The sequence below is a fragment of the Peromyscus eremicus genome, chromosome 16_21 (genome assembly GCF_949786415.1).
Source record: "Peromyscus eremicus chromosome 16_21, PerEre_H2_v1, whole genome shotgun sequence".
Taxonomy (NCBI): domain Eukaryota; kingdom Metazoa; phylum Chordata; class Mammalia; order Rodentia; family Cricetidae; genus Peromyscus; species Peromyscus eremicus.
The window spans coordinates 29,461,824-29,477,797 of NC_081432.1; the positions used below are offsets into that span (position 1 = coordinate 29,461,824).

Below are 15,974 nucleotides of genomic sequence, written 5' to 3' on the forward strand. Positions count from 1 at the left end.
CCCCATTCTCTGTAGACAGTGCCGACTGGACCACTACATGAATGTACCATTTGGCTTTTAGTCGTCATGGTCTGGTTTCCATTGTACCTGCTACCAAGTGTGAAACACTACATTTCCAGGCCCCTAGCACAGTGTTAGCTCTGGGAACCAGGACCTTTGTTCCTTCCATTTACAGTTGGGTCCCTGGCCCTAGCACACAGGCAGTATAAGACAAATGTCGATTGAGTTAATGATCAGGTGTGTGATGGCTGCTTTGTATTGCAATGAGTGGAAAGCCGCTCAGTGGTTAGCCACAGAAACCAGCAGTTTGCAGCTGTAACTGCTAGGTGAACCTGTCTTCCATATCCCCCCTTGTAGCATCTGGCTTCTCTCCAAAGGTTTCCCAGCTGCAGATTCAGCCAGCTGCAAGTCAAAGTGTTAGAAAATATGATGTCTGTGATAACACGGACAGATGTTGTTTTCCTTTATGGAGAATGTACATAGTTTATATGCAAATTCTAAACCATTTCACAAAAGGGACTTGGCCATCCTGGATTTTGATATATATCTATGGAGTGTTTTGGAACCAATCTCCATGGAAGCTGGGGGACAATTATATTTGGGGTTCAGATGATCTCTATTGAGAAAGACAACGACATCCCGATGCCTTTCCATCCACCATACACAGTGGCTTGCACACAGTCGGAGCGGCTTCGTTTGCAGAGGAAACTGCTAGGAGCCTTCAGGGAAACAGCTTTCCAGTTTATTGCCTCCTTGGCGGCTTCAAGGGCCCCATGCTAAGGAGGAAATCAAGTCCTCTGGCAGCCTTAAGAATGCACACATTGTTGGCAGAGGTCATATCTCATGGGTTGTCTTCAGGCCCCGCATGACTCAGTGCCAGAGATGTGGGGAGAGATCACTGGCGCCATCCGAATACCATTAATCCAGAGCCTGCCACACTTCCTTCTTCCCTAGCCACCCAGGCAGAAGGCCTGAGGAGGCATTTGAGTGTTCTGGGGTTTTGTTGTTGTTGTTGTTGTTCCACAGAATTCTGTGCCCATCATGAACCTGATGAACTAACTGTCCATGCTTTTCTATTGGATTGGGATACCATTTCTTCCCCTTGTCAGGTGGTTCTGTGTAGAAGTGAGCAGGGTAGAGTGGGGGAGAGATGCTGGGAGCTCACAGCCAAGGAACACAGTGAGTCTGTGGCGAGAAAAAGAAAGAGGAAGAAGCATTTGGGGAAAGGGGTCCTGACCACACTGACCTCCCAGATTCTTGCTAAAGGAGGCCAGGCAGCTTCACAGCTTGGGGGATTGGGGAGAGATGAGAAGCCCAGGCAATTATGAGGGCTGGATTCACTAAGCAGGGCTTCTGTTAACACAGTCTGGGAAGTGCCCAGCTTGGCCTAGACAGTTGGAGACTCTGGAACTTGTTCAGCTCAGCGGAGATTCTCAGAGCTAAAGTACCTAGTACACATGGCAGAGGATGGTGCTGTGACAGCTCCCTTTGCTGTTCTTACCACCCCTAATCATCTTGGTGACTCCCAAGTCACCGTACTGCTGTGACCTGAACACAGACAGCACTTAGTCCCCTGAGAGCAGTTTGGAGTCCCCAGAATCTCCCTGAGTCTCTCTTGTCCTGTGACGTGAAGCCAGAGGGCTCACGTGGATACCAGAGTGTGGGGCTGTACAGACTCATGAGTGTGGCTGTGTACCCTCTCTGCCTGGCCTGTGGACAAGGAGGAGCCTCCAGTCCCCAGGCGGGTGTGGCAATGAGCCGGGAGGACACGTTCACTCTGAACCAGCAAGACAATGGGGCTTCCCAAGCCTCTGTCCTCGTTGCTCTGCTGAGATTTGCTCCTGTAGTTCTTATATCCTGTCGACAGACGACTCCGTATACAGCATTGTTCACCTTTGTCCCACGGGCCCTCCATCCTTGAGCAGACTCTGAAAGCACCGATCCCTGAACTCGACATGTGTGGCAAATGTTAGCATGACAGTCTAGGCACATCAACTATGCTTTTCCCTACTTTCCAGAAAATCTATAGTGGTTGTTAGAATTTTTGAATTTTTTAAATATCATTTTTGTTTTTCTGAGGGACTTCTACCAGGCCCCTTACCTAAATCAGAATAAAGCTCCATAGTTGTTCCAACTGAGGTAGGCTGAGGGCTGCCCAGATCTGTATAGCCTATATCCTTAGAGCCACCACCTCACCCTATAGTGCCCTCGATGGCCCTAAGATGCCTGGGACAGCATTTGCTTGTATTTGCTTGTGTATGTAAAAATCAAGACAAACATTGGTAGTGTAGCCAGCCACATTCCTGTCATTATGGAGTTTTTGTAAGCATGCATGTCCTTTAGTGCAAAGGTTCTCAGATCGTGAACCCAGAAACATCAACATCACACATCAGAAGTCTCAGAAAGGTGAATTCTGAGGCTCAGCCCCCAAGATCTTACAGATCAGAAGTGAAACATGTTTTAGTAAGACTGAACCCCTCTGGATGTGTGCTAAGGGGTTCTGACCTGAGCTGTACCTTAAGAGTCTTCCATGAGCTTGAGGAATATATATAAAGCTTGGTCTCCCTCACAGAAACTAATTTCAGCTGTGGCTGGTACTTGGGCATTACTTTTAGGGGAGTGGGAATACAACTGTACAGACCTAGTCGGATAACAAGGGTTGGCAGCCTCAGGTGAAATAGTTTATCCCACCAGCCAGGACCTCCTGGTTCCCACTGTTAATTGATTTTAACTGCTGAGTTCTGTCACAGTAGGCTTTTTATGAGCACTCAGGTCCTCTAACTCAGTTCTTGGCTCAGAGGACTAAGGGTGTTCCAAACCTGTACCTCTGAATCCTCTCAATCTTTTAGAGGGTCTCAATTTGGCCTTAGCCACATGTTAGAATTCCCTAGGAGCCAGCTATACAGCTATGAACAAGCCTGCCCCATAGTTTACTGCCTGTCTAGGCAGAAGTCTATCATTTGTAATGCATCCAGGGTGTAGAGCCCCCCTCCACCCGAATATTGTTCACATTAGTGTCTATGTGTGTGTATATATGTGTAGAGCCCCCACTGAATATTGTTCTCATTTGTGTGTTTGTGTGTGTGTGTGTGTGTGTGTGTGTGTGTGTGGAGCCCTGACCGAATAGTCTTCACGTTAGTGCTTTCCACACGACTAGCCTCCAGGATGCAGTCCTAGAGTCTTACGTGGCTCCAGACACACTCTAAGACATGGATAGAAGCCGGTTACTGGACATTGTCTTCCGAGGAAAAACTTGATGTATATGTACATACATGCTCATCTTAAGTGTCAGTGCTGAAGTACAGAGTATGAGATGTGGCTCAAGATGTTTTTGTTTTCCGTAATAATTTATTTTAATTAAAATATAATTGTCTCATTTTCTCCCCTCTTCTTCCCTCAACCCTCCTGTTCCTTTACCTCCAACATTTCTCATTTTCCTCTTTACTCCCTTTCAAATTGATGACCTCTTTTCCTTTGATTATTATTGTTACACACTTAAACACAGACGCATACATGTATAAATACACCTGCTGAGTCCGTTCAGTGTTGCTTACGTGTATATGATTTCATGGCTGACCACTTGGTGTTGTATAACCAGTTCAGGGGCCCATCCTTGGGGAAGACTGATTTTCCCTCTCTCAGTAGTTTTTAGTTGCCTGTAATTCTTTTTCTAGGGCTGGGGCCTTGTTAATGTGTTTATAAGTGTTGACAGTGTTTGAGTCCTGTTCAGCATCCCTATCATTGCAGTATTGTGGATGTATCTTCCTTGTCATTTCTAGGGGACACCATCTGATCTCACAGCAGGTTTTCTGTTCCCTTGGCTCTCCAAGTCTTTCCACCCCCTTTTCCATAATGTTCCCTGAACCTCGGTGCAGGAGTTATATTGTAGGTTGAACTGAGCATCCCATGATCAGTTAGTTCTCTGTATTTTGACCAGTTGTGGTTTTCTGGGATGGTCTCTGTCTGCTGCAGAGAGACTTCCTTGATGTGGGTGACAGTTACGTGGATCAGGCAAACAGGTTCATGAACTTCAGTATGCTGTAAGCCCATGTCAGTGCCTCTCCAGGGATCGGTTCTGAAGTCAGACCCGCAGAATTCCAAGGAGCCCCACTAATAGTGTCAGGGTAGTTTTTCTCAGGTCTAACTCTTGGTTTCCTTCCAGGTATATGGATCGGGGTCTCAGACAAGGGCCTTCCAGTATGTCAGGTAAGGCGCTGGTCCTCAACCTTGCTTCTGAGTAGAGGAAATACAGTAACAGTTGAGTATATATTGTCCATGCTGGTTATTTCCACAGCTCAGCTGTGGAGTAAGTTCATTTTAGTGTTTGATGAGGAACCTCTTGCTTTCCTCTGTTCAAGTTGGTTTTCATCCACCGTTTCTGTGACTCCTGGCTAATCTTCCACCGCCACCTAGTATTGCACAGATGAAGTTATCTAGCACTGTGAAGGTAGCGTGGATAATCAGTGCTGCAGGGCAGTTAACCACCCATCAAACCTGCAGACTCAGTTGTCCAGCCGGTTTTTTCACATCTTGGCCTTCTAGCATGGAGAGAGTCTGTAAGAATATGTGATAAGAGTTTCTTAATGGTGACCTTGTGTTGAAGCTCAGGCAGACTCATGTCCTTGAGAATAGTGTCACTTGGTGACTTGTATTGTTGTCTTTGGAAACCCACCTAGAGTTTGGTTGGTCAACGCAGTTGGTAATAATAAACAATTACTACACTGAAGTGTCTTCTACCTATTCGTAGTGATTAAAAATTCCATGGAAGTTTCAAACACCCTCGATCATTGTAAAACCCACGTCTATATTTTGACACCATATACTTTTGCTCTTAAATGCAAATACTTCGAATGACTCTTGACCAGGAAATGCTGTCCCAGGCATCTTAGAGCCATCCAGTGGTAATGTAGGGTAAGATGTTAGCTTTGGGGTGCAGGTCTGAGTCGCCCCTAGCCTCAGCCCGAGCAACCATGTCTCAGTAGCTGAGAAGCTCAGTGGAAGTCACTTAGAAAAATGGGAATGCTGCTTTAATTTTTTCCCAAAAGATAAAATAGCCAGTATAATTTTTTACCTGCAAGTATATACATTCTTACATGTGATCCAAAAGAAGCCGTGAATAAACACGTACCACAGTCAGTGTTTGTTTCTTCTTACCCATGCATAGCTTGTCAAACAAGGTGGCCATGTGTTGTCCAAATAGGTTAGCTTATTCCAAGAAACAGTTTCACCAGAGGACAAGTGGCGTCCCCATCCCAGGACAGTTTCTGTTTTAGAGTGTGGAACTCAGTCTGTGTGCTTGGAGAAATGTGTTGGGGCAGATTTCTGTAGCTGGATTGGACTAGCTATACAGACCACCATGTACTGAACCATCTCTTCATAATAATAACAATGCGTTCTCATTCCATCCCCCTTCACCCCTCACCGCCCCAGTCACAGACTTCCAAGGAGGTCTTAATGTCTTCAGGTACACAAATTCATCCTTGAACTACATAATCAGGGCCCCAGACTTTCTCATCGTCCACCATCATAAGACTTGATGTAATACAAAGGGCACCGGTTAGAAACCTGCCTCCTTTCTATCACCCTGCCTCAGTGGCATCAGCCTCAGATATATTTGGTGGGGAGCAAAGAGGTAGTTGATTAAAATACTTGAAGAATTCAGCAGTGCCTGTGCTGTGTGTGCTAACCCAGCTAGAACAAAACACACTCATGGCACCAGGCCTGTCATGGCCACAGCTCACACATCTCGTTGCTGTGACCTGCACGTGGTTACCTCCCAGACCACCTGACACCTTGGAAAGAGGGTGTAAGTCATTTCCCTGTTCACAAGAGTGGGCCCTTTCAGTGGAGCCTCCTTCTATAATGCTGCCACTGTGGTGCTCAGACCAGCAGGGCTGATTCAAGTCTCCGCAGAGAACTGACCGAGGCTTGCTATTTTTAACACATACACCCCACCCCCACCCCTTTAAGAAACGGAAACTCTCTTACTTTGTACAGTGTTTGAATCTGTAGTTCCAGTCCTTGGTTAACTGTCCCCAGAGCCACAGTTGCCTCCGCAGCGCTGCGGGGACCCAAGGCCTACATGGTCATCCGCATTGACATCTGGCATGACGTGTCTGATACTCTCATGGTTGGGTTGTGTCCTCATTCACATAACAAAGGCATGTGATGTAGTTCTTAAAAGTCACTTTGTCAAAATGACACTTTTAAAGAGCTTCAGGCTGAATGAGTATGACTTAACACAATTTTGACTTTAAAATTTGCCAGCCTGTTACGTACAAGGTGCGTGGCCCTCCCTCCCTCCGTCCTCTCCCGAAGAGGATGACTGCCTAAGAACCAGCCATCTTCCACCTCCAGATGACCCCACCCTTACTGTCATGGTTAAGAGCCGTTGTGGACACTGCTGATGGCAGCTTTTAATGTCTCCTTACACACACAGATGGGGGCCGTAAGAATGCGTGGTGGATGTAGTGACTACTGCCGTGGTGATGAAGTGACTTTTTTGCCAGTTTCTCTTAGTAAAGAAATCATTCAAGGTCAATAGTGGTTTGCATTTGCACTTGATCTGTAAGAACAGAACATTAAACATATAATGTTATCATATAAAATTCCCATTGTTGGAACCGGAAAAGCAGAAATAACCTTATTAAATGACACACACACACAAAAAAAAAAAATTTTTTTTTCCAATTAAAAGAAGGACAAATCTTTCTTGGGTTTTCTTTCGGAAGCCAGTCATGGCCCATAGTGGCCTGTGCCTTGTGGGAAAGCTGGAGGCAGAGGGAGAGGTTCCCAAGTGGATTCATTCAGAACTGTAGCTGCTGACCATGGGCGTAGAGCAAGCGCTTAGATTCCCAGTGAGGTGTCATTTTTACGAAGTAACTTTTCTTTAACAGAGCCACACTTTAACGCTTCTGAAACTAAGAACCAAACCTTGGTAAGCGGAAGTTTGCTTACTTCTCTTCACCTTCATGGCTCAGCCGATCACACTCCATCTGAAACATCCAGCTGCCCCCGACAGCCAGCCAGCGTCAGAGGATGTGCCGAGGGTGGGCTGGAGGCTGGGGGAGGGGGCGGCAGCGCTCATTGATTGCAGTGCTCAGTTGGTTTGGCTTTCGCTGTGATTTGCCAGTATGGAGTTTGCATACTGAAGTCCATTCATTTCTGTGGAGCTTATTTTATTAACAATTGTTAACTTTTGTTTTGGCCGACTCACGGGGATTACGTTAAACATGGGGCTTTGGGGGTGTATACCTACTTTAACTTGTGGTCCTTGATTGTTTTCAGAAATGCGCAGAAAGGGTAGATTTAGCCCATCCTCTCCACCCTGTTCACCACCCCACCACACCCACCAAAAGCAAATCTCAGTGTTACAGGATTCATTTCATCCATGAACATGCTAGCATTACAAACACCATCTTAATTTACAGGGTTTTATTTCCACATTCAGTTTTCCATTTGGGTTTTTTTTTTTTTTTTTTGGTCTGGGGAGGTTTGGTGCGTGCCCTCAGCATCCCCGCTCTATGGTGGGCATTGCCTGACCCAGCTCTCCCTCTTTTCCAGTGATCTGGTGAATGGCCTGGTAGCACTCATGAACAGCAATGTCAGCAGCCCTGTCAACTTGGTGAGTACCATTCCGCCTCTCCTCTGCAGCAGCTGGAGGGTCTTTCGTGGAGGGCTCTGCTTGCTCCTGACTGGCTTCTGTGGGGTCTGCTCAGTACTCAAGGGAAACAAAACAGAGGAAGACACTGAACGACAACCCTTGCGAGGCATGCATGAGCAGTGTAGTGAACTCCCTCTGCCTGTAGGGCTTTGTGTGAAGATCACACTTAGAAGGTGGGTGAAGGCCGGGTGGTAATCCCAGCAGTCGGGAGGCAGAGCCAGGCGGATCTCTGTGAGTTCGAGGCCAGCCTGGGCTACAGAGTGAGTTCCAGGACAGGAGCAAAGCTGCACAGAGAAACCCCGTCTCAGGGGGAAAAAAAAAAAAAAAAAAGGCGGATGGAAGCTCTGAATGGATAAAGGCTTGTGATAAAAGGCCCTTGCTCTGTTGTTTATGCCCGAAAGTTCTTTTATTCCTTTACTCTTTTTAGGAAGCTTTTGCATAAGAGCGTTTAGGAACTGTATCTGTTTAGAAATACGTCTTCCCACAAGTCAGAGAAGTGTCTGCAAAGACCTCCATAGCCCCTTCTCCCATCTTCCTCCCATCACTCTGCTCCGCCGCTCGGGGTCTTTCTGTGTGCCTACAGTTAAGCCCCAGCCTTCCGGACACTTTGTTCTCTGGGTCCAGGATAGTCTCGGAAGTAGGGAGCTGGAGGGATTTAGAATGCACAGCTGCCAGGCTCTTCCGTGGTCTGTGCTGTGGTACTCGTGGAGCAAGGGTAATAGGTTAGAGCAGTGGTGAGGGACCTCCTAGCATGAGCAGGGTCCTGAGTGCCGTCCCCGGCACTGCAGAAATGAAGGCGGCGACTGTTAGAAAATGTGATGGAAGGAAAGGGTTTGCTTAGCAACTCCACCCCAGTCAGCTGATGTCATCAAGCCCACGGAGACTGTCCCTGTGGCTTTCCCAGAACACTGGTCCATTGCTGCCGCAGCTTTCTCTATAGGATCTTCGGTCCTGCACTGTGAGAGGTTGGCACAGTTCTCATAGCGGAATTATGTTGTCCTAGGAGAGCCAGTAACATGAGGCCAAACATGCAGAGTAACACTAAAGGGACAGAAAAGGTAGTAGATTAAAAAGTTGCTTGTCCTGGAAGTTCACACAGTGTGGGTGATCCCACTTTAAATGACCTTGTCCTACCTGAAGGCTATTCTTTGGAATAGATAAAGGTCTAAGGCAGTATAGGTTTGTACCTGGCCAGGATGGAAACCATCCCAGAATGCTCCAGTGGCACAAGAGGCTGGGGTGAAGTTACTTGGAGGCAGGCTAGTCTGAGGGCTGTTGATGATTCCTGCAGCAAATGTCTCTGAAGTCGTATGTGTGGCCCACGTAGGGGAGTTCTGCCATTGCCATGATGCTTATGGGAGAATCCATTTCTTCCTTAGGGGAACCCAGAAGAACACACAATCCTGGAATTCGCTCAGTTAATTAAAAACCTTGTTGGTAAGTATGCTAGATCACTCTGACTGAAGCAATCTGCATTTACCCTGTCTGGTAGTAGTACTTGCCCTAGAGAGTAGGGAATTAGTACAAGCTGACTGATTGAATCAGAGTAGCATTGTTTATGAGGAACATTTCCAGCTCTTCTGAGTTGGGGATCAGAGAGCGGATGGAGTGAGATGCATTTGGCTCCCAGGTCTTGTTGCAGGTCTGGGTGGAGTGTGGGGCAGAGATTTGCCCTCCAGGTATGACACGGTTAGTTTAGCGTATCCTGCAGGGGTGACCATTACTGATTCCGAGCACTACTCCCATTGAGACCAAATTGCAGGAGCAAGGAAAGAGTGGCATTAGTTCTTTCCAGGCTGGATTTGGCTGTGTGACATTGGAGTAGTATTCCCATCAAGCAGCAGATGTTCCTGGGTCTGGCCCAGCCCTTGGGTTACAAGTGCCAAGGAGGTAGCCCCGGCTTCATTCCCAGGCTTGCTGGAGCTCTAGGAAGTCTGGTCTCCAGTCCAGAAACTTGAGTTCAGGACATGCCGATCTGGCCTGGACCACGATATATGTGTGCTGCAGGCTGCTCTGATTTGACCCTGCTGCCCCCTTGGCTGAATGGGCTCCTCCATGTTGACATTCCTGGATCAGGGTTGTGGTGAGCAGCTGTGGACAGCTGGAATCCTGTTCTGTGTGATAGTGGAGACAGAAGTCTTTCTGCCACCTAAGCCCAGTGCTGTGTGGTTCCAGCAGTCCCCTTGAGACTCGCTTCCCAGCCGTGCATGCCCACTGGTGAGACAGGGTCTGCTGCAGTCACCATGCCCCTCCGGTCACCCTGCCTTTGAAGCCTTTGCTGTGCAGATAGAAACCATGGGCCGGAGGCTTTGGTATAATGGCACTGGAGATGTGAGCTCTGGCTTCCAGATAAGGGTGCACCAGTGATCCATGTGCACTTCACAGTCTAGGAAACCCAGACCTGCAAACTGAAGAGGACACAGGATCCCCACCTGCTACCGTGTGACTGTGTGCCACACTTACCCAGGTCTGCATGGTGGTCACTAGAGTCTAGCACCCCACCTCAGGGTGTTTGGCCAGGCTTTTCTGCCCTCCACATGCCTCATCCAGCAGCAGAGCTGACATCTTACATGTTGGTTCTGGGCTTGCTCTCGCTAGAGCATCAGGTCATCATAGGCTCTAAGTTACCATTGCATGCTGTTGGTTAAGAAGGGTGTAGACTACCTGATCTCCAGGGGAGGGCATTCCTAGGTTCCGGATACCCAAGCTGGCCCACTGGGAGCATCCATCTTCACGGTGGTTCCACCCACATTTGTATATTTGTGTTTATGGGGTTGTGCCCCATAGGCACATCTGCATTTGTTACCTGGCATGTAGGTTTGTCCTTGGCACAAGTCCTTTTATTTTCCTGGGAGGATCTTGTGGGACCAAAACCATCCTGCACATCACTGCTTAGTAATGGCCATGCAGGCGCATGCCTAGGTTTGTGAGGACTGTGCTATGGCTTTGTCAGAGCTGCTTGTGTAGGGTCCTTGCTCCTGTTCTAGCATAGGTATGATTTTTATCCTGCCATAGATAGGAAAACAGTGCCCCCTAGTGATAAGGGATTCACATGGCCTTACCTTTTTTTTTTTTTTTTTTTTTCCTTTTTCAAAAACTCAGGTAGTGGAAGTGAAATTCAGTTTCTCTCTGAAGCCCAGGATGACCCACAGAAAAGAAAACCAGACATCAAAAAAGCAAAGCTGATGCTGGGGTGGGAACCTGTGGTGAGTATGAGGGAGGTCCCCGGCCTCAGGGGAAAGGCATCCACCGCCCGTGTCCTTCTCCTCCCAAGCTTTTGGCCCTTCTTTGGAGGGAAGTAGGATGAGCCTGAGTGTCCAGGCAGGTCCAAGGTTTTCTCCAATCAGTGGTATCTCATCCTCTGTTAGTAAAAATGACTCAGGCCTCCTATGAGCTGTTTTCAAGAGAGTACGTTAACATGTTCTCATTTCATTCTGTTGCTCTGATAAAACACTGACCAAAAGCACCGTGAGGAGGAAAAGGGGGTTATTTGGCTTACACTTCCAGGTCATAGTCTATCAGTGAGGGAAGTCAGGGCAGGGACCTGGATTCAGGTACCATGGAAGAGTGCCGCTCACTGGTTCATGCTTAGCTAGCTTTCCTATACATCCCGTAATAACCTACCTAGGAAACGGCATCATCCTCAGTGGGCTGGACTGTCCTATAGCAGTTAAGACAACCAAGGCAGTATCTCACCGACATGTCCATAGATCAGCCTGGTAAAGACAGTAACTGCATTGAGATGCTTTACTAGGTAGTTCTAGTCTGTCGGGTTGAAGGTTCCTGTTAACTCTGACCTACATCAGTCTCTAAAGGCAGCATTAAGTGGGGGAGTGTTAGTTGTTTTTTCATTGCTGTAACAAAAAACCTTACAAAAGTAACTGAGAAGGGAGGGAAGGTTTATTTTGGTTCCCAGTATGGGGGGGGGGGGGGCGGTGTTTCAGTTCGTGGCAGGGAAGGTGTGGCAGCCAGAGCTGCAGAGTCCATGGCAGTGGTTTCTTGCAATGCAGGGACAGGAAGTAAAGAACAGGTAGGTGTACCCTCCAAAGGCCCGCCATAGCACTTACTATGCTGGCAAGGTCACACCTCCCAAGGGCTCCACCGCCCTTGAAATAGTGCCGTGAGCTGAGTGACATTTCAAGTTCAGAGCATCAGAGGATGACAGCAGCATCTCTGCAGGGCCCTGGTGTCCTGGGCTAGACTGGGCAAGGTTTCATGTGAGCGGAGGTGATCTAGTGGTCCCTGTGCTGATCGAACCCCAGCTAGAGAGTGTGAAGATGGAAAGATGCAGAGGAAGGTGAACTTCCTTCCTGGGGCCCCTAGACTGTCAGGCTCTCCACAGGCTGACCTACTAGGCCAGTGGTTCTCAACCTGTGGGTCATGACCCCTTTGGGGTTGCATCTCAGATAGTTGCATCACAGTTATAACATGAAGAACTTTATTGAAGGATCGCGGCATTAAGAAGTTTGAGAACCACTGAACTAAACACTGAACTCTATCCAGCCTCCTCTCCTCACTGCTAGGCTGTATTTACACTCTGAACCCCTAGTCCCTTTGGTGGAAAGCTCCTCCCCTGTCCATGAATACCAGTATCCCAGGGCTGTATGTAGCCTATAGCACAAATCTTAAAAGATACCACTAATAAAAACAAACCTGGAGCCAGGTATTGGGGTGAACGCTGAAAGATCAGAGAAACAGAGCAAGCCACAGCTAACCTCATCTCACCAATTCCTCAGCTGATCTTGTTTCAAACTGGAAGCCTCTGTGTCCTCATCCAAATGGATCTCAGCTGAACTGCTGTTAAAAGCATAAAAGCTTAATGGGGCCTAGTTCCTGGTCCTCACACCTAATATACCTTTCTGCTTCCTGACATTATTTCCTGAGATTAAAGGTGTGTGTCACCAGGCCTGGTGGTTTCCAGTGTGGCCTTGAACTCACAGAGATCCGGATGAATCTCTGCCTCCCAAGTGGTAGGATTAAAGGTGTGTGTGCCACCATTTTCTGCCCTCTATGTCTATCTAGTGGCTATTCTGTTCGCTGAGCCCAGATAAGTTTATTAGGGTACACAGTATATTGGGGGGACACAATATCACCACAGTCGCCCCTCAAGTGTCTATGCTTTACAGGCTCACCTCCTTATAGAATATTCTCCTGGCCCACCAGGCTGCAGGAGGGAGATGCCTCTTTGCATCTACTGTGTCTGGCCGTTCGCTCTTTGCTGCGCTCCTCTGGAAGTGACCTTCCCTGGGTAGAGCATGTGGCCTCATAGCATGGCAGCCATCCCAACAGCTGTTGCAGAAGCAAAACCGTATCGGGTGGAAGGTAAACATGGGCAGGTGGGGCTGCCTCACTGTGAGAGCAGTAGAGGACCCACCAGGAGGCAGAGTGCTCCCCCAAGCTCAGCTTAACTGTTGAAAAGGCATGGCATGGTCAATGTGAGGAAGTAGACTCTAAAGTGATGAATTCTGAGGGAATGTTAGGATTTTAGTCCAACTCCCGTGCTGCTGTACAGAACCTTGAGTCTGAGAGATCCTCTAAAGGACAGAAAATTAGTAAATAAAAATGAATATGCTCAGACTTAAAAATCTAGGAATCCCATCTGAACAGAGCAAATTGTGGAAGCAGGGGTCCGGGGTCTCTGAGTTTTGTTGTTTTTATTCATTTATTTTATATTTGTAAGTGTTTTGCCTGCCTGTATACATGTGTGCCACGTGCATGCAGGGCCCACCGAGGGCATCAGCCCCTTTGCTACTGGAGTTACAGATGGGTGTGAGCTACAGTGTAGGTGCTGGGAGCTGAACTCAGGTCCTCTGCAGGAGCAACAAATGGCCTCAACAGCTCAGCCGTCTCTGCAGCTCCAGGTTCTCTGACTTTTGGCAAGAATTTGTCATTTGTCCTTTTGTCCCCAAAGCATGTGTTTTAAACAAAATGTTTTAGGAAAATATTCAATGTATATTTACTAAATACACACTCTTGGTTTTAGAGGTGTATGTACAGCCAGGATATGTGCTTAGAACTTGTATCTTATCAGACATCATCAGAAAGACACGGAGATACAGAACATTTGCCATTGGATTTTTTGTAATAGGAGTCTTAATTGATAGGAAATATATGAGTCTCGTCCAAAGACACCTAGACATCTCAAACATAATTGTTGTGTATGCATGTGAGTGCGGGCAACTTACTAAGGTAGAGAAAGCATCTTAACTTGGTGAAGAGGTGTTTTTATGTGCATTCCCCTAATATTTGGTGATCCTAAGCATTTTCATAAATCTATTGTCTGTTTCTGTGCCTTCCCTTGAAAAAAATGCCTACTTAAATCTGTTTTTTAAAATTGTGGTCCTTATATGTTTTTACTATTAACTCCTTATCAGATATGTAGTTGACAAGTATTTTCTTCCATTCGGTAGGTTCTCTCTGCCTGCTTTTTATTTTACTGAGAGAAGCTTTCTAGTTTATTCAATTTGTCTGATTGTTTCCTCTGCTTTCGGGGTCTCATGTAATGCGTATGTAGTGAAATGCTCATACTTAAAACATATAATAGGGTGTATTTTGTTGTATTCTGACACCTACACTATCACCGTCATCAGGACAGACAAATACCAGCAAATTGACTGTAGTTCTTGGCAATGCCTCCTTCCACAGCTTTCTCTTTAGCCTGTGTGACGCAGCAGCTAATTGACTTCTGGTTCCTGTTTCCAGCTCCAGGTTAAGATTGCTTTAAAAGTCGTCACAGTCCGTGGGTTCTTCCCTACCTATTCTGTCAGTGTGAGTGCAAGTGTGTCGTGGGGGAGGCCCAGTGAGGCAGATGGAGACCACCTCCTCAGAGCATCTTCCTTCCAGTTCGTGAAGGGTTTCCTCAAAAGAGTGGGCCCACATGCATTTCAGAACTGGTCTCTGCAACTGACTTTAGTAGGCATGCCTGCAAGAGGGGACTCAGGAGCCTTGGGAACTTGAGGTCACTGATAGTCAGTGTCACTTGCTAACTTGCAGAGTGTGCAAAAGTAGCTCTAAAGAACTTCAGGCATCTCCAAAGTGGCCTTGATAGACTCCCGGCCGGAGTGTCACAGGCCTTGACTGTCCTCATGAAGTGGGCAGCTGACTGCATGCTCTCATCTCCAGGGCACTTTGCTGTTCGCCTTTCTGTTGATTGGACCTTGTCCCTTTTCCTCACTCTCTCCAACAGGTCCCATTAGAGGAAGGGTTGAACAAAGCCATCCACTACTTCCGGAAGGAGCTAGAGTACCAGGCCAATAACCAGTACATCCCCAAACCTAAGCCCGCCAGAGTGAAGAAGGGCCGGACGCGCCACAGCTGAGTTAGCCTTAGGACATGAGACTCCGTTTTACACTTAATGAAATGGACTTTTGTGGGATTTTTTTTTTTTTAAAGACTTAAACAGGTGTCATGAAGAACAAACTGGAATTTCATTCTGAAGCTTGCTTTAAAGACATGGATGTGCCTAAAAGCTCCCTCAAAACCTGCAGACTTTGCCTTGCACTTTTGAAATCTGTCTTTTTATGTACAACAGCCTAGATGCATCTCTGCTATTTTCAGGTTTTTTATCTTGCTGTTAGAGTGTATGCTGTAACTGTCGTTGACAGTTTTATTTACTGGTTTCTTTGTGAAGCTGAAAAGAAACATTAAATGGGGTGGAAAATGCCAATTTTATTTATAAAAGTGGGTACTTATAAATGAGACGTTACACTATGCATAAGGAATAAAAACCCTAGTGGTATTGTCAGGGGGGCAGCACACCAGCGTTTATTTGGGGATAAATGAAAACTGTTGGGAAGTTTGTTTCCTTTTTAATTTAGAATTTTCTGAAGATCTGGTTTTTAGTTGCAAACTTGACTTTGAAACATCTCTGTTGGTTCTTGATCAAGGATATTTGAAATCACTACTGTGTTGTGCTGCATATTGGGGTGGGGGGGGTCGGGGAACAACGTTAACGTATTCTTGGTTAACCATGGTTAAATATGCTATTTTAATAAAATATTGAAACTCGCTGGTCATGGACTTTGAGCTACAAAGGTTGGCTTTTGGCTTTGCATCAGATATTGGGTTGCTGAGAATAATACTGGAGATCTTAGTTTGAGGAAATTCTGAGAACATCTGGTTTAGACCATACTTAACTCCATGTGTGGCCATTAGAATCATCTGTGTGCTACTTGGGCTGAATCTGTGTATATGGTACACACTGCATGTGTCTTTATCTGAAATGCTTGGGATCAAGGGTTCCAAATTTCATAATTTATTTTGTTTAACTTGGGAATAGTTTCCTAGAGTATAGTTTGGGCATCATAAATCC

The 15,974-nt window shown here is 46.8% G+C and overlaps 1 protein-coding gene across 3 annotated transcripts in view; it reads left to right on the forward strand.

Moving 5' to 3' along the window:
- Nucleotides 1-15,323, forward strand: part of Uxs1 (UDP-glucuronate decarboxylase 1) — a 78,305-nt gene extending 62,982 nt beyond the window's left edge. For all 3 annotated transcript variants that reach the window (XM_059281573.1, XM_059281574.1, XM_059281575.1), the window contains exons 11-15: nucleotides 4,163-4,206; nucleotides 7,564-7,624; nucleotides 9,043-9,100; nucleotides 10,766-10,869; nucleotides 14,850-15,323. In XM_059281573.1, the coding sequence (XP_059137556.1) occupies nucleotides 4,163-4,206; nucleotides 7,564-7,624; nucleotides 9,043-9,100; nucleotides 10,766-10,869; nucleotides 14,850-14,981 (399 nt within the window). In that variant the 3' untranslated portion in view covers nucleotides 14,982-15,323. The remainder of the gene's footprint in view (nucleotides 1-4,162; nucleotides 4,207-7,563; nucleotides 7,625-9,042; nucleotides 9,101-10,765; nucleotides 10,870-14,849) is intronic.
- The last annotated feature ends 651 nt before the right edge of the window (nucleotides 15,324-15,974 follow it).